We start from the raw sequence: 18,319 nt of genomic DNA, 5'->3' as shown, positions 1-18,319 counted from the left end.
CTAGAACTTAATTTTTTTCAAAGCTCCCCAGTCACTTTTTATAGTATCTTATATACCTTATTCTTATTAACAATTGTGTCTTTTAATTCTCGGTACTTTTAAATGTTGCCTATATGCTAATTCCAGTATCTGAAGTGCTTGAGGGTCTTCTACTAGTTGTTTCCAGTAGCTCTCATTCATGGTGCCTTACTTTTATATCTATTTTATAGTTTTTTATTATAAGCTCATATTTGTTGAAACTCTATTTATGGGAATTCTTTGAGGCCTGGTTGAAGAGACTCCAAAGAGAATTTATATTGCTTCTTGTCTGACACCTGGAAGCACTACCAACCAAAGCCCACTTTAACAAAGATTATAAATTTAGGCACCAAATATACAGAAGAACTGGAGACTTTTCCATCATCCTCAATTTGGAACTAAAATGATCTCCCTTGCCTTCTTGCAATAAATGTGAAAGGGTATTTTAAAATACTTTGTATCTAGTACTTTCAGGGATTCAAAGTATCCAATCTGTTAAAATATATGGAATGGCTGAAAAAAGAAGTCTGCATTTAAGAGTGTCTGTAGAATACTTTCTTCATAGTCATTTCCAAAGGTTAAATTACCCTGAATTTTCAAATAATGAAACCCTAATCAATTTTATTGTAATTACTGGAGTACAGCAAGAATCCATTCAATTCCTTGCACCAATTAGCTGTGTCTGTTTAAAGCTCCTATAATAAACAAATTCAACACAAATTATTACCTTTTTAACGCTTGCAGAAAAATCAGCTACTATTTTCAAAATATTGTTGGTTTCAGGAAAATCCTTACAGATATAAGGTTCCTCAGCACATATTACTCTGATTGCCAGGCCTGGACCTAAAGAGAAGAGTAACACTGGTATTTAATATAAATGTTATGTTTAATATAAAATTTCAAATAAAAAAAGGTCACTATTCCCAAAATATAAAACACCCCTGCCATTGTTTTTTTAACCAGTTTTATTGAAATATAATTGACATATAAACTTTAGGTTTTTTAAAGTGTTTAATATGAAATGCAGCTATTAGTTTCCCATCCAACTCATCATTTTTAGAATTCTTCAGTTCTGTTCACATCAATGATATCCACCTCTTATTTTAATAGTCCCTGTATTAAGAATCTCAAAATTCTCCAATAAATATTTTAAATTCACAATATACATGCCAATCTATCTAAAATTACTTTCATACACAATCCTTTGCCAACACACGTTAGGACTGAACGTCTTAAATTACTATAGTTGAAGTTAGTAATATAAACAAGTGCTCATCTCCATATGGGCTATACCTTTGCAACACTGTTTATGGAGGCAATAGGGTAGTTAAGAGTAACAAACTCTGAGGAGAGCTTATTGGGGCTAGAATCCTGGTTCCAAACCCAACCTGCATAACTTCTGGCAAACTAGCCTCTGTCCCAAAATTCTCTCAGCTGGACAACAGGATCATAATACTTTCTATTGTGAGGATTAAATAAGACATCATGTGTAAAATACTGTATTTAGCATAATGCCTAGCTCATACTAGTACTCAGAAATGTTAACTATTACTATGCTTTTTCGTTTAATTAGACCATTCCCTCAACTCATCACCCAATGACTATTGTAGAGACCTAGAAACTGAGGTATAAGATTTGCCAAGCTCAAGAACTCATAACAAAAACATGTTAAGACTCACAGTCCTAACTTTAACAAATACCACCTCTAATTAATTTTATTTTATGACAGCAAATGACTATTTAAAAACTGAATATTTTCATTTGGTCATGAATTAAATACATACAGCACTGTGCAAAGAAATGGTTCAACCATTCAGACAAGTCAGGGGATAAGGATTTCAGAGAACCGAGTTTTAACCCTGTGGAATACATCATGATATAGTAGAAAGAACATAAAAACCCAAGTTCTAACACTAAGAATTGTGTGGCAATGTTATTAAAATATCTCTTGGCTTTCTCATCCGATGGTAACATTACATGACAATCTATTTACACAAGGATAATGTAATATTTAAATATATATACAATAAAAAATGAGTATTTAATAAAATGAAATATATACAGTAGGCACTAAAAAGAATATTTATTCCCTATGCATCCTTTCCTTTCTTTAAAGTTACATATTCCCTAAGATGATAAATTACTTCAAAAGCTGTCTGAATTGATTTTTGTTCAACATGAAGGCACAGTAACAAATAAAACAGAATTCTATTCTTTTACCTGGGAATGGATGCCTGGAAACTAACTCTTCTGGAAGTCCAAGTTCTCTGCCTAAGATTCTTACTTCATCTTTATGAAAATCTTTCAAAGGTTCTATGACTTTTCCCTACAGGGAAGAAAAAGGCCTATTAATACAGATTAGTAACCAAAATGACATGGAAAGCAAAGAGTAACAAATTATTGGCTTTTCCTGTTGTCTTTTACCTTTAAAAATCATTTTTTAAAACTTCATCTTTTGAAGTATTTCTTCCTATGTGCTTATAAGGAATTAGATATTTTAGTGATCTTCATATTTCTCTTTGAAACACATTTTAAACGTAAACCTCTTAAATAGAAATAAATCAGAATGTACCTACCCACCTATCTCTGATCTAGTTCTCACTGTAATACAAGGAAATCAGAAAATATACTAGTGTTTAACAATTAAAACTCTCCAAATGATACCATCAAAAAAGTGAAAAGACAACCTACAGAAGGCAAATCATATATCTAATAAAGGGCTGTAACAAGACTATATAAAGAACACATACAATTCAATAATAAAAAGATAAATAAGCCAAGTTAAAAATGGGCAAAAGATCCGAATAGATATTTCTCCAAAGGCGACATATAAGTAGCCAATAAGCTCATAAAAGATGATTGACATTGTTAGCTATTAGGGAAATGCAAATCAGAACCACAATGAGATACCTACCACTTCTCACCCACTAGGATGCCTAAAATAATAAAAAAGTACAGGTAATTCACACTCATTAGGATGGCTAATTTAAAAAAAAAAAAAAAAAAAACCCAGAAAAGAACAAGTGTTCGGCAAGGTATGGAGAAATTGGAAGCTCTGTGCACTGTTGGTGGGACTGTAATATAGTATAACTGCTAAGGAAACATTAAGGAAGTCCCTCAAAAAATTAAAAATAAAACTACCATAAGATTCAGAAATCCCACTTCCTGGTACATATCCAAAAGAATTGAAAGCAGGGGCTCCAAGAGGTATCTGTAAACCCATGTTCATAGCAGCACAATTCACGACAAGAAAGTGGAAGCAATCCAAATGTCCATCGGTGGATAAATAAATTAACTATATATATATATATATATATATATATATATATATACACACACACACACATACAACAGAATACTATTCAGCTTAAAAAGGAAATCCTATCACATGCTACAATATGGATGAAACTTGAGGACTTACACTAAGTGAAATAAGCCAGTCACAAAAAAACAAATGCTGTTATGATTTCACTTATGAGGTATTTAAAGTAGTCAAATTCATTGAAACAGAAATTAGAATGGTAGGTTACCAGGGGTTAGGGAGAGGGAGAAAAGGGTAGCTGTTGCTCAACAGGTATAGAGTTTCAGTTTTGAAAAATGAAAAAGTTACAGAGATCTGTTTCACAACAATACAAATATACTTAACACTACTGAACTGTACACTTAAAAATGGTTAAGGGAGGGAGGTTTTATGCGAAAGTTCTCATAAGCTTTTACCTCCTCTCTCAACTTTCTGATAAGCTCTGTGTCGTTATGATGGGTTTTGATGAGTTCAGCTTTGCCACTTGCAACAAGGGATGCACTTTCAATTAGATCAGGCCGTAAAGTACCTTGGGCAAGGAAAACCTCCTCTGGTTTCAGGTTCATTTCTCCAATTACTTCATTGGCAATCTATAAGCAACAGGAGTAAAACAGCCTTCTAAGAGATGAATTCTTCTAAAAGACAGCAAAATTTTATACTTTCAGCTAAATTTCTTAAGAGTCCTTTTGCAATACTGACCAGGAGATGAAATCTACTATCCTCCAAAATAAACTCCTTTAAGAACACATGCTTATAAAAAGAAACGAAATTGAGTTATTTGCAGTGAGGTGGATGGACCTAGAGTCTGTCATACACAGTGAAGTAAGTCAGAAAGAGAAAAACAAATACTGTATGCTAACACATATATATGGAATCTAAAAAAAAAATGATTCTGATGGAACCTAGTGGCAGGACAGGAATAAAGACACACATGTAGAGAATGGACTTGAGGATGGGATGGGAGCGGGGAGGGGAAGCTGGGATGAAGTGAGAGAGTGACATGGACATATATACACTACCAAATGTAAAATAGATAGCTAGTGGGAAGCAGCCACATAGCACAGGGAGATCAGCTCGGTGTTTTGTGACCACCTAGAGGGGTGGGATAGGGAGGGTGGGAAGGAGACTTTAAGAGGGAGGGGGTATGGGGAACATATGTATACATATAGATGATTCACATTGTTATACAGCAGAAACTAACACAACATTGTAAAGCAATTATACTCCAATAAAGTTGTAAAAAAAAAAGAGACAAAATATTAGCAATAAAAATTTTAAAAAAACACATTGTCAATGTCAACCAACTATACATTAATAAAATTTTTAAAAAGTCAAAAAAACCCTCAAAACACATGCTTAATGTGATTCAAAAAGGTATACAAACATTCCCATCAAAAGCTTAAAAAAATCTAGCCACTGAAATACCCAAAGAACTAAAATCTAATATCAACTGAAAATATCTATTCTTACACAATGAAAACAACAAACTGAAAACATAAGTACATATGTTTTTTAAAAACATAAAACAGTTTCTACTAAGTCAGTATAATAGCAATATATGATAAAACTCTTAGCCAACAAAAGAATCAAAATTAGTCACAAAATTTGGTTATTTGGTATAATGATAAGGAAAAAAAATACTAAAACTCACATTGAAAATAGTACACATTGAGGATATTAAAAAGGTACCTTAACAAAAGTATCCCCAATGATTTTTCTTTTCTCCTCGGGACTCGTAGTCATATTTAAGGTTTTGCTAATTCTCTTTCGTGGAGTTCTGTCTTCATCTGATATTGGTAGAGTTGTTGTTCCATTGTAGAAAGAATGAGCAGCATTTATCACTGGGTAAGAGGAAAGAAGCATGTTTTAAACTAACATGATTTTTGAAAATCATAAATGATAGGTCAAACTACAAAAAGAAAACCTAGATGGATCCTCTGATCCCCCCTTAATTTGCCTACATATTCCAGAACTACCAGTAAACTATGACTGACAGAGTCCATACACAGGCACTCACTGAATCTTGTTCCATTGAGAATCCTGTGGCATTAATTCTAGGGCCGAGGACTTCCCTGGTGGTACAGTGATTAAGACACCATGCTCCCAATGCAGGGGGCCTGGGTTTTATCCCTGGTCAGGGAACTAGATCCCACATGCATGCCACAACTAAGAGTTCGCATGACACAACTAAGGAGCCAGCGAGCCGCAACTAAGGAGCCCGCCTGCTACAACTAAGACCTGGTGCAACCAAATAAATAAATAAATATTAATTATCTAGGGCCATAATATCACAAATTATGCTAATTGCTTTCCCTCTTATTCAGTGCTTCACCACAGCAACAAGCAAAAACCCCAACAAGAAGCATAACCCCAAGGGAATCAAAGCAGTGGTACATACACGGGGATCAAAGTCCTCAGAAGTGCACACTGACCAGTCTCTTGAAAAACCGAGGTCTATAAACATATATTTAGCGATCCTTGGTTGTCTCTTTATTTTTTTTTGAATTTTAGTTTAGTTTATTTTTTATACAGCAGATTCTTATCAGTTACCTATTTTATACATATTGGTGTACATAGGTCAATCCCAACCTCCCAATTCATCCCACCCCCCCCACCACCCCCATGTTCCCTCCTTGGTGTCCATACGTTTGTTCTGTACATCTGTGTCTCCATTTCTGCCTTGCAAACCAGTTCACCTGCACCATTTTTCTAGACTCCACATACATGAGTTAATATACAATATTTCTTTTTCCTTTCTGACTTACTTCACTCTGTATGAAAGTCTCTAGGTCCATCAACGTCTCTACAAATGACCCAATTTTGTTCCATTTTATGGCTGGGTAATATTCCACTGTATATATGTACCAAATCTTCTTTATCCATTCGTCTGCTAATGGGCATTTAGGTTGCTTCCATGACCTGGGTATTATAAATAGTGCTGCAACGAACATTGGGGTGCATGTGTCTTTTTGAATTATGGTTTTCTCTGGGTATATGCCCAGTAGTGGGATTGCTGGATCATATGGTAATGCTATTTTTAGTATTTTAAGGAGCCTCCATACTGTTCTCCATAGTGGCCGTATCAATTTACATTCCCATGAACAGTGCAAGAAGATTCCCTTTTCTCCACACCCTCTCCAGCATTTGTTTGTAGATTTTCTGATGATGCCGCCCATTCTAACTGGTGTGAGGTGATACCTCATTGTAGTTTTGATTTGCATTTCTCTAATAATTAGTGATGTTAAGCAGCTTTTCATGTGCCTCTTGGCCACCAGTATGTCTTCTTTGGAGAATGTCTATTTAGGTCTTCTGCCCATTTTTTGATTGGGTTGTTTTTTTAATGTTGAGCTGCATGAGCTGTTTATATATTTTGGAGATTAATCCTTTGTCCGTTGATTCGTTTGCAAATATTTTCTCCCATTCTGAAGGTTGTCTTTTCGTCTTTTTGCCTTCTTTATAGTTTCCTTTGCTGTGCAAAAGCTTTGAAGTTTCATTAGGTCCCATTTGTTTATTTTTGTTTTCATTTCCATTACTCTAGGAGGTGGGTCAAAAAAGATGTTGCTGTGATTTATGTCGAAGAGTGTTCTTCCTATGTTTTTCTCTAAGAGTTTTACAGTCTGGTCTTACATTTAGGTCTTTAATCTACTTTGAGTTTATTTTTGTGTATGGCGTTAGGGAGTGTTCTAATTTCATTCTTTTACATGTAGCTTTCCAGTTTTCCCATCATCATTTATTGAACAAACTGTCTTTTCTCCATTGTATATCCTTGATCCTTTCTAATAGATCAGTTGACCATCGGTGCGTGGGTTTATCTCTGGGCTTTCTATCCTGTTCCATTGATCTGTATTTCTGTTTTTAATGCCAGTACCATACTGTTTTGATGACTGTAGCTTTGCAATATACTCTGAAGTCAGGGAGTCTGATTCCTCCAGCTCCGTTTTTTCCCCACAAGATTGCTTTGGCTATTCGGGGTCTTTTGTATCTCCATACAGAGATACAGATTTTAAGATTTTTTTGTTCTAGTTCTGTAAAAAATGCCACTAGTAATCTGATAGGGATTGCACTGAATCTGTAGACTGCTTTAGGGAGTATAGTCATTTTCACAATATTTATTCTTCCAATCCAACAACATGGTATATCTCTCCATCGGTTTATATCATCTTTGATTTCTTTCATCAGTGTCTTATAACTTTCTGAGTACAGGTCTTTTTTTTTTTCTAATTCACTTTTTTTAAAAAAAAATCTTTATTGGAGTATAATTGCTTTACATGGTGTGTTACTTTCTGCTTTATAACAAAGTGAATCAGTTATACATATACATATGTCCCCATATCTCTTCCCTCCTGAGTCTCCCTCCCTCCCACCTTCCCTAACCCACCCCTCTAGGTGGTCACAAAGCACGGAGGTGATCTCCCTGTGCTATGCGGCTGCTTCCCACTACCTATCTATTTAATGTTTGGTAGTGTATATATGCCCATGCCACCCTCTCACTTTGTCAGAGCTTAACCTTCCCCTTCCCCGTACCCTCATGTCCATTCTCTAGTAGGTCTGTGTCTTTATTCCTGACATGCCCCTAGGTTCTTCATGACCTCTTTATTTTTTTTTAGATGCCATATATATGTGTTAGCATACAGTATTTGCCTTTCTCTTTCTGACTTACTTCACTCTGTATGACAGACTCTAGGTCCATCCACCTCACTACAAATAAATCAATTTCATTTCTTTTTATGGCTGAGTAATATTCCACTGTATATATATGCTACATTTTCTTTATCCATTCATCTCTTGATGGACACGTAGGTTGCTTCCATGTCCTGGCTATTGTAAATAGAGCTGCAATGAACATTTTGATACATGACTCTTTGAATTATAGTTTTCTCAGGGTATATGCCCAGTAGAGGGATTGCTGGGTCGTATGGTAGTTCTATTTTTAGTTTTGAAAGGAACGTCCATACTGTTCTCCATAGTGGCTGTATAAATTTACATTCCCACCAACAGGGCAAGAGGGTTCCCTTTTCTCCACACCCTCTCCAGCATTTATTGTTTGTAGATTTTTTGATGATGGCCATTCTGACTGGTGTGAGATGATATCTCGTTGTAGTTCTGATTTGCATTTCTCTAATGATTAATGGTGTTGAGCATTCTTTCATGTGTCTGTTGGCAATCTGTATATCTTCTTTGGAGACATGTCTATTTAGGGCTTCTGCCTGGTTTTGGATTGGGTTGTTTGCTTTTTTGATATTGAGCTGCATGAGCTGCTTGTAAATTTTGGAGATTAATCCTTTGTCAGTTGCTTCATTTGCAAATATTTTCCCCCATTCTGAGGGTTGTCTTTTGGTCTTGTTTATGGTTTCCTTTGCTGTGCTAAAGCTTTTAAGTTTCATTAGGTCCCATTTGTTTATTTGTGTTCTTATTTCCATTTCTCTAGGAGGTGGGTCAAAAAGGATCTTGCTGTGATTTATGTCACAGAGTGTTCTACCTATGTTTTCCTCTAAGAGTTTGATAGTGTCTGGCCTTACATTTACGTCTTTAATCCATTTTGAGTTTATTTTTGTGTATGGTGTTAGGGAGTGTTCTAATTTCATTCTTTTACATGTAGCTGTCCAGTTTTCCCAGCACCACTTATTGAAGAGGCTGTCTTTTCTCCACCATATATGCTTGCCTCCTTTATCAAACATAAGGTGACCATATGTGCATGGGTTTATCTCTGGGCTTTCTATCCTGTTCCATTTATCTATATTTCTGTTTTTGTGCCAGTACCATACTGTATGGATTACTATAGCTTTGTAGTAGACTCTGAAATCAGGGAGCCTAATTCCTCCAGCTCCATTTTTCTTGCTGAAGATTGCTTTGGCTATTCGGGGTCTTTTGTGTTTCCATTCATATTGTGAAATTTTTTGTTCTAGTTCTGTGAAAAATGCCATTGGTAGTTTGATAGGGATTGCATTGAATCTGTAGATTGCTTTGGGTAGTAGAGTCATCTTCACAATGTTGATTCTTCCAATCCAAGAACATGGTATATCTCTCAATCTGTTTGTATCATCTTTAATTTCTTCCATCAGTGTCTTACACTTTTCTGCATACAGGGCTTTAGTCTACTTAGGTAGGTTTATTCCTAGATATTTTATTCTTTTTGTTGCAATGGTAAATGGGAGTGCTTCCTTAATTTTTCTTTCAGATTTTTCATCATTAGTGTATAGGAATGCAAGAGATTTCTGGGCATTAATTTTGTACCCTGCTACTTTACCAAATTCATTGATTAGTTCTAGTAGTTTTCTGGTAGCATCTTCAGGATTCTCTATGTATAGTATCATGTCATCTGCAAACAGTGACATCTTTACTTCTTCTTTTCTGATTTGGATTCCTTTTATTTCTTTTTCTTCTCTAATTGCTGTGGCTGAAACTTCCAAAACTATGTTGAATAATAACAGTAGTGAGAGTGGGCAACCTTGTCTTGTTCCTGATCTTACTGGAAATGGTTTCAGTTTTTCACCATTGAGGACGATGTTGGCTGTGTGTTTGTCATATATGGCCTTTATTACGTTGAGGTAAGTTTCCTCTATGCCTACTTTGTGGAGGGTTTTTATCATAAATGGGTGTTGAATTTTGTCAAAAGTTTTGTCTGCATCTATTGAGATGATCATATGGTTTTTCTCCTTCAATTTGTTAATACAGTGTATCACATTGATTGATTTGCGTATTTTGAAGATTCCTTGAATTCCTGGGATAAACCCCACTTGATCATGGTGTATGATCCTTTTAATGTGCTGTTGGATGCTGTTTCCTAGTATTTTGTTGAGGATTTTTGCATCTATGTTCAGCAGTGATATTGGCCTGTAGTTTTCTTTCTTTGTGACATCTTTGTCTGGTTTTGGTATCAGGGTGATGGTGGCCTTGTAGAATGAGTTTGGGAGTGTTCCTCACTCTGCTATATTTTTGAAAAGAGTTTGAAAAGTATAGGTGTTAGCTCGTCTCTAAATGTTTGAATAGAATTCACCTGTGAATCCATGTGGTCCTGGACTTAATGTTTGTTGGAAGATTTTTAATCACAGTTTCAATTTCAGTGCTTGTGATTGGTCTGTTCATATTTTCTATTTCTTCCTGGTTCAGTCTTGGAAGCTTGTATCTTTCTAAGAATTGGTCCATTTCTTCCAGGTTGTCCAATTTATTGGCATATAGTTGCTTGTAACACTCTCCCATGATCCTTTGTATTTCTGCAGTGTCAGTTGTTACTTCTCCTTTTTGATTTCTAATTCTATTGATTTGAATCTTGTCTCTTTTTTTCTTGATGAGTCTGGCTAATGGTTTATCAATTTTGTTTATCTTCTCAAAGAACCAGCTTTTAGTTTTACTGATCTTTGCTATCGTTTCCTTCATTTCTTTTTCATGTATTTCTGATCTAATCTTTATGATTTCTTTTCTTCTGCTACCTTTGGGGTTCTTTTGTTCTTTCTCTAATTGCTTTAGGTGTAAAGTTAGGTTGTTTATTTGAGATGTTTCTTGTTTCTTAAGGTAGGAATGTATTGCTATAAACTTCCCTCTTAGAACTGCTTTTGCTGCATCCCATAGGTTTTGTGTCGTCGTGTTTTGTCATTTGTTTCTAGGCAATTTTTGCTTTCCTCTTTGATTTCTTCAGTGATCTCTTGGTTATTAAGTAGTGTATTGTTTAGCCTCCATGTGTTTGTATTTTTTACAGATTTTTTCCTGTAATTAATATCTAGTCTCATAGCATTGTGGTCGGAAAAGATACTTGATACGATTTCAATTTTCTTAAATTTACCAAGGATTGACTTGTGACCCAAGATATGATCTATCCTGGAGAATGTTTCATGAGAACTTGAGAAGAATGTGTATTCTGTTGTTTTTGGATGGAATGTCCTATAAATATCAATTAAGTCCATCTTGTTTAATGTATCATTTAAAGCTTGTGGTTCCTTATTTATTTTCATTTTGGTTGATCTGTCCATTGGTGAAAGTGGGGTGTTAAAATCCCCTACTATGATTGTGTTACTGTCAATTTCCTCTTTTACGGCTGTTAGCATTTGCCATTTGTATTGAGGTACTCCTATGTTGGGTGCATAAATATTTACAATTGTTATATCTTCTTCTTGGATTGATCCCTTGATCATTATGTAGTGTCTTTCTTTGTCTCTTGTAATAGTTTTTTTTAAAAGTCTATTTCGTCTGATATGAGAATTGTTACTCCAGCTTTCTTTTGATAGCCATTTGCATGGAATATCTTTTTCCATCCCCTCACTTTCAGTCTGTATGTGTCCGTAGTTCTGAAGTGGGTCTCTTGTAGACAGAATATATACGGGTCTTGTTTTTGTATACATTCAGCCACTCTATGTCTTTTGGTGGGAGCATTTAATCCATTTACATTTTAGGTAATTATCGATATGTATGTTCCTATGACCATTTTCTTAATTGTTTTGGGTTTGTTATTGTAGGTCTTTTCTTTCTCTTGTGTTTCCTGCCTAGAGAAGTTCCTTTAGCATTTGTTGTAAAGCTGGTTTGGTGGTGCTGAATTCTCTTAGCGTTTGCTTGTCTGTAAAGGTTTTAATTTCTCCGTCAAATATGAATGAGATCCCTGCTGGGAAATCTTGGTTGTAGGTTTTTCTCTTTCATCACTTTAAATATGTCCTGCCACTCCCTTCTGGCTTGCAGAGTTTCTGCTGAAAGATCAGCTGTTAACCTTATGGGGATTCACTGGTGTGTTATTTGTTGTTTTTCCCTTGCTGCTTTTAATATTTTTTATTTGTATTTAATTTTTGATAGTAGGATTAATATGTGCCTTGGTGTGTTTCTCCTTGGATTTATCCTGTATGGGACTCTCTGTGCTTCCTGGACTTGATTAACTATTTCCTTTCCCATATTAGGGAACTTTTCAACTATAATCTCTTCAAATATTTTCTCAGTCTGTTTCTTTTTCTCTTCTTCTTCTGGGACCCCTAGAATTCGAATGTTGGTGTGTTTAATGTTGTCCCAGAGTTCTCTGACTGTCCTCAATTCTTTTCATTCTTTTTTCTTTATTCTGCTCTGTAGCAGTTATTTCCACTATTTTATCTTCTAGATCACTTATCCGTTCTTCTGCCTCAGTTATTCTGCTATTCATCCCTTCTAGAGAATTTTAAATTTCATTTTTTGTGTTGTTCATCACTGTTTGTTTGCTCTTTAGTTCTTCTAGGTCCTTGTTAAACGTTTCTTGTATTTTCTCCATTCTATTTCCAAGATTTTTGATCATCTTTACTATCACTATTCTGAATTTTTCAGGTAGACTGTATATTTGCTCTTCATTTGTTAGGTCTGGTTGGTTTTTGCCCTGCTCCTTCATCTGCTGTGTGTTTCTCTGTCTTCTCATCTTGCTTAACTTACTGTGTTTGGAGTCTCCTTTTCGCAGGCTGCAAGTTCGTACTTCCCGTTGTTTTTGGTGTCTGTCCCCAGTGGCTAAGATTGGTTCAGTGGGTTGTGTAGGCTTCCTGGTGGAGGAGACTAGTGTCTGTGTTCTGGTGGATGAGGATGGATGTTGTCTTTCTGGTGGGCAGGTCCACATCTGGTGGTGTGTTTTGGGGTGTCTGTGGCCTTAATATGATTTTAGGCAGCCTCTCTGCTAATGGATGGGGTTGTGTTTCTGTCTTACTAGTTGTTTGGCATAGGGTGTCCAGCACTGTGGCTTGCTGGTCATTGAGTGGAGCTGGGTCTTGGCGTTGAGATGGAGATCTCTGGGAGATTTTTGCCATTTAATATTACGTGGAGCTGGGAGGTCTCTTGTGGACCAGTGTCCTGAACTTGGCTCTCCCACCTCAGTGGCACAGTCCTGACGCCTAGCTGGAGCACCAAGAGCCTGTCATCCACAAGGCTCAGAAAAAAAGGGAGAAAAGAAAGAAAGAAGAAGATAAACTAAAATAAAATAAAGTAAAATAAAATAAATAAAGTTATTAAAATAAAAAATAATTATTAAAAAAAAATTTTTAAGTAATTAAAAAAAAAAAAGGGCAGACACAAGCCTAGGACAAATGGTAAAAGCAAAGCTATACAGACAAAATCACACACAGAACCATACACATACACACTCACAAAAAGAGAAAAAGGGAAAAAAATATATATATATCATTGCTCCCAAAGTCCACCTCCTCAATTTGGGATGATTCCTTGTCTATTCAGGTATTCCACAGATGCAGGGTACATCAAGTTGATTGTGGAGATTTAATCCACTGCTCCTGAGGCTGTTGGGAGAAATTTCCCTTTCTCTTCTTTGTTTGCACAGCTCCTGGGGTTCAGCTTTGGATTTGGACCCGCCTCTGCATGTAGGTCACCTGAGGGCATCTGTTCTTCACTCAGACAGGACGGGGTTAAAGGAGCAGCTGATTCGGGGGCTCTGGCTCACTCAGGCCAGGGAGAGGGAGGAGTACGGAATGCGGGGTGAGCCTGTGGCGTCAGAGGCCACGGGGACGTTGCACCAGCCTGAGGCATGCCGTGTGTTCTCCCAGGGAAGTTGTCCCTGGATCATGGGACCCTGGCAGTGGCGGGCTGCACAGGCTCCCGGGAGGGACGGTGTGGACAGTGACCTGTGCTCGCACACAGGCTTCTTGGTGGCGGCAGCAGCAGCCTTAGCGTCTCATGCCCGTCTCTGGGGTCCGCGCTCTTAGCCGCCTGAGTACAGGTCTTTCAACTCCTTAGGTAGGTTTATTCCTAGGTATTTTATTCTATTTGTTGTAATAGTGAATGGAATTCTTTCCTTAATTTCTCTTTCTAATCTTTTGTTCTTCGTGTACAGGAATGCAAGAGGTTTTGGTACATTAGTTTTGTATCCTGCAACTTTACCAAATTCATTGATTTGCTCTGGTAGTCTTCTGGTGGCATCTTTAGGATTTTCTATGTATAAGTATCATGTCATCTGCAGTGACAGTTTTACTTCTTCTTTTCCAGTTTGTATCTTTTTATTTTTTTTCTCTGATTGCCATGGCTAGGACTTCCAAAACTATGTTGAATAATAGCGGCGAGAGTGGACATCCTTGCCTTGTTCCTGATCTTAGAGAAAATGCTTTCATTTTTTCACCATTGAGAATGATGTTTGCTGTGGGTTTGTCGTATATGGCCTTTATTATGTTCAGATAGGTTCCCTCTATGCCCACTTTCTGGACAATTTTTATTTTTAGCAAAAATGCTGTTGAATTTTGTCAAAAGCTTTTTCTGCATCTATTGAGATGATCATATGGTTTTTATTCTTCAATTTGTTACCATAGTGTATCACATTTATTGATTTGTGTATATTGAAGAATCCTTGCAATGCTGGGATAAATCCCACTTCATCATGGTTTATGATCCTTTTAATGCGTCGTCAGAGTCTGTTTGCTAGTATTTTGTTGAGGATTTCGGCATGTATATTCATCAGTGATACTGGTCTGTAATTTTCTTTTTTTGTAGTATGTTTGTCTGGTTTTGGTATCTGGTGATGGAGGCCACGTAGAATGATTTCGGGAGTGTTCCTTCCTCTCAAGTTTTTTGGAAGAGTCTGAGAAGGATGGGTGTTAGCTCTTCTCTAAATGCTTGAGAGAATTCACCTGTGAAGCCATCTGGTCCTGGACTTTTCTTTGCAGGAAGATTTTTAATCACAGTTTCAATTTCATTACTTGTGATTGGATTGTTCATATTTTCTATTTCTTCCTGGTTCAGTCTTGGAAGGTTATACCTTTCTAAGAAGTTGTCCATTTCTTCCAGGTTGTCCATTTTATTGGCACAGAGTTGCTTGTAGCAGTGTCCTAGGATGCTTTGTATTTCTGCAGTGTCTGTTGTAACATTACCTTTTTCATTGCTAATTTTATTGATTTGAGTCCTCTCCCTCTTTTTCTTGATGAGTCTGGCTAAAGGTTGATCAATTTTGTTTATCTTCTCAAAGAACCAGCTTTTAGTTTTATTGATCTTTGCTAGCATTCCCCCTTTTTTATTTCATTTATTTCTGATCTGAAAATGATTTCTTTCCTTCTACTAACTGGGTTTTGTTTGTTCTTCTTTCTCTAGTTCCTTTAGGTGTAAGGTTAGATTGTTTATTTGAGATTTTTCTTGTTTCCTGAGATAGGATTGTATTGCTATAAACTTCCCTCTTAGAACTGCTTTCGCTGCATCCCATAGGTTTTGGATTGTTGTGTTTTTGTTGATATTTGTCTCTAGGTATTTTCTGATTTCCTCTTTGATTTCTTCAGTGATGTCTTGGTTATTTAGTAACTTATTGTTTAGCCTCCATGTGTTTGTGTTTTTTAACATTTTTTTCCCTGTAATTGACTTCTAATCTCATAGCACTGTGGTCGGAAAAGATGCTTGATATGATTTCTATTTTCTTAAATTTACTGAGACTTGATTTGTGACCCAAGATGTGATCTAACCTGGAGAATGTTCTGTGTGCACTTGAGAAGAAAGTGTAATCTGCTGTTTTTGGATGGAATGTCCTATAAATATCACTTAACTCGTTTAAAGCTTGTGTTTCCTTATTAACTTTCTGTCTGGATGATCTGTCCATTGGTGTAAGTGAGGTGTTAAAGTCCCCCACTCTTATTGTGTTACTGTCGATTTCCTCTTTTACAGCTGTTAGCATTTGCCTTATGTATTGAGGTGCTCCTGTGCTGGGTGAATATATATTTATAATTGTTATATCCTCTTGGATTGATCCCTTGATCATTATATAGTGAACTTCCTTGTCTCTTGTAACATTCTTTACTTTACAGTCTATTTTATCTGATATGAGTATTGCTATCCAGCTTTCCTTTGGTTTCCATTTACATGGAGTATCTTTTTCCATCCCCTCACTTTCAATCTGTTTGTGTCCGTAGGTCTGAAGTGGGTCTCTTGTAGACAGCATATATATGGGTCTTGCTTTTGTATCCATTCAGCGAGCCTGTGTCTTTTGGTTGGAGCATTTAGTCCATTCACATTTAAGGTAGTTATCGATATGTATGTTCCTATTAACATTTTCTTAATTGTTTTGGGTTTGTTTTTGTAGGTCCTTTTCTTCTCTTATGTTTCCCACTTAGAGAAGTTCCTTTAGCATTTGTTGTACAGCTGGTTTACCGGTGCTGAATTCTCTTAGCTTTTGCTTGTCTGTAAAGCTTTTGATTTCTCTGTCAAATCTGAATGAGATCCTTGCTGGCTAGAGTAATCTTGGTTGTAGGTTCTTCCCTTTCATCACTTTAAATATATCCTGCCACTCCCTTCTGGCTTGTAGAGTTTCTGCTGAGAAATCAGCTGCTAACCTTATGGGAGTTCCCTTGTTCTTTGTCATTTTTCCCTTGTTGCTTTTAATAATATTTCTTTGTCTTTAATTTTTGTCAATTTGCTTACTATGTGTCTCGGCGTGTTTCTCCTTGGGTTTATCCTTCCTGGGACTCTCTGCGCTTCCTGGACTTGGGTGGCATTTTCCTATCCCATGTTAGGGAAATTTTTGATTATAATCTCTTCAAATATTTTCTCGGGTCCTTTATCTCTCTGTTCTCCTTCTGGGACCCCTATAATGTGAATGTTGGTGCATTTAATGTTGTCCCAGATGTCTCTTAGGCTGTCTTCATTTCTTTCCATTCTTTTTTCTTTATTCGGTTCCATGGCAGTGAATTCCACCATTCTGTCTTCCAGGTCACTTATCTGTTCTTCAGACTCAGTTATTCTGCTATTGTTTCCTTCTAGTGTATTTTTCATTTCAGTTATTGTACTGTTTATCTGTTCGTTCTTCAATTCTTCTAGGTGTTTGTTTTTTAATTCTTCTAGGTCTTAGTTAAACATTTCTTGGATCTTCTCGACCTTTGCCTCCATTCTTTTTCCGAGGTCCTGGATCATCTTCACTATCGTTATTCTGAATTCTTTTTTTGGAAGGTTCCCTATCTTCACTTCATTTAATTGTTTTTCTGGGGTTTTATCTTGTTCCTTCATCTGGTACATAATTCTCTACCTTTTCATTTTGTCTGTCTTTCTGTGAAGGTGGTTTTTGTTCAACAGGCTGCAGGATTGTAGTTCTTCTACCTTCTGCTGTCTCTCCAAACCCCACACTCCAGAGGCCCCCCTTTGGCCGTGCTGCCTCTCCCCTTCCGCAGAGGTCCTAAGCAGAGGCCCCGCCCCATTCTTAAATATCGCCCTGCCTAGGCCCTGCCCCGAAGGTCTTTTCTGGCTGCATGTGTCCTGAGCCTAGGCCCCGCCTCCCACTCAAACGTCACCCCTGGCTGTCCTTTTAAAGAGCAAAGAATTAAAAAAACTAGGATCTTTATTTGGTAGTAAGGCTGAACAATTGGTGGGCTTCACTATAAGATGCCAAGGCACCTGGCTACTTCACTGGAGGACATCAGTCAATTTGTAGGTCTTTCTCTTAAGCTGGTCAATTACCCAGAGAAGACACCTCCGATTTCCTGCTTATCAGCATTGTGATAGTTTGAATAGAGGAAGTGGCAAGGGGGAGGGAGATACAATTCAGTACATAAGATTTTTACTTAGTCTTACTTCCACCCTCAGCTATGCCTGGTATTGATATGCCCAAGACCAAAATCTCTCTTGTTTAGCCTAGAGTCTCTAGAGAATAAATCCACAGTCTTCTGATGAGGGGGGATAGCAGCAGTGTGTTCCTGTTTTAAGGAAAAAGGATCTGCTTCTCAGATTTTTAACCAATCCATTTTAGGCTAACCCAGTGAACCAGGCCCCATAGGGGAGCCAATGTTTCCAACTCCTGAGCCTACACATAAGTCTTCTGTTTTGTTGGCTTCCTTCCCTCACCCCACACCCCAAGGTTTTGGAGTCCTCTATTCTACTATGTCAGTTAACAAGGACAGATGCAGATTTCTGTGGGGCTGAAACTTAAACAATTTGGATGCCCCCTTCAAGAAAAAGAATAACAAATCAGGCATTTTTTAAATCACAAGTTAATACTAGCACGGCTATCATAAACTATCAACTATACACAGAAACACTGCAAATCACAAATATAGCACCAAAGCCGGACTAAATGTATCCCCAACTCAATGTTTT

General features: G+C 36.9%; 1 protein-coding gene across 1 annotated transcript in view; it reads right to left on the bottom strand.

Annotated features, from left to right (window-relative positions):
* The window catches only part of GMPS (guanine monophosphate synthase), a 90,232-nt gene that overhangs the window by 10,542 nt on the left and 61,371 nt on the right, over positions 1 to 18,319 (bottom strand). The window contains exons 8-11 of the mRNA XM_036851007.1: positions 5,009 to 5,160; positions 3,736 to 3,909; positions 2,239 to 2,344; positions 746 to 861 (exon numbers count right to left, since the gene is read on the bottom strand). Of these exons, the coding sequence (XP_036706902.1) occupies positions 746 to 861; positions 2,239 to 2,344; positions 3,736 to 3,909; positions 5,009 to 5,160 (548 nt within the window). The remainder of the gene's footprint in view (positions 1 to 745; positions 862 to 2,238; positions 2,345 to 3,735; positions 3,910 to 5,008; positions 5,161 to 18,319) is intronic.

This window comes from Balaenoptera musculus, chromosome 4 (assembly GCF_009873245.2).
Source record: "Balaenoptera musculus isolate JJ_BM4_2016_0621 chromosome 4, mBalMus1.pri.v3, whole genome shotgun sequence".
NCBI classification, from domain to species: Eukaryota; Metazoa; Chordata; class Mammalia; order Artiodactyla; family Balaenopteridae; genus Balaenoptera; species Balaenoptera musculus.
The sequence above is the reverse complement of the archived record's forward strand: the minus strand, read 5'-3'. Positions and strand labels throughout refer to the sequence as shown.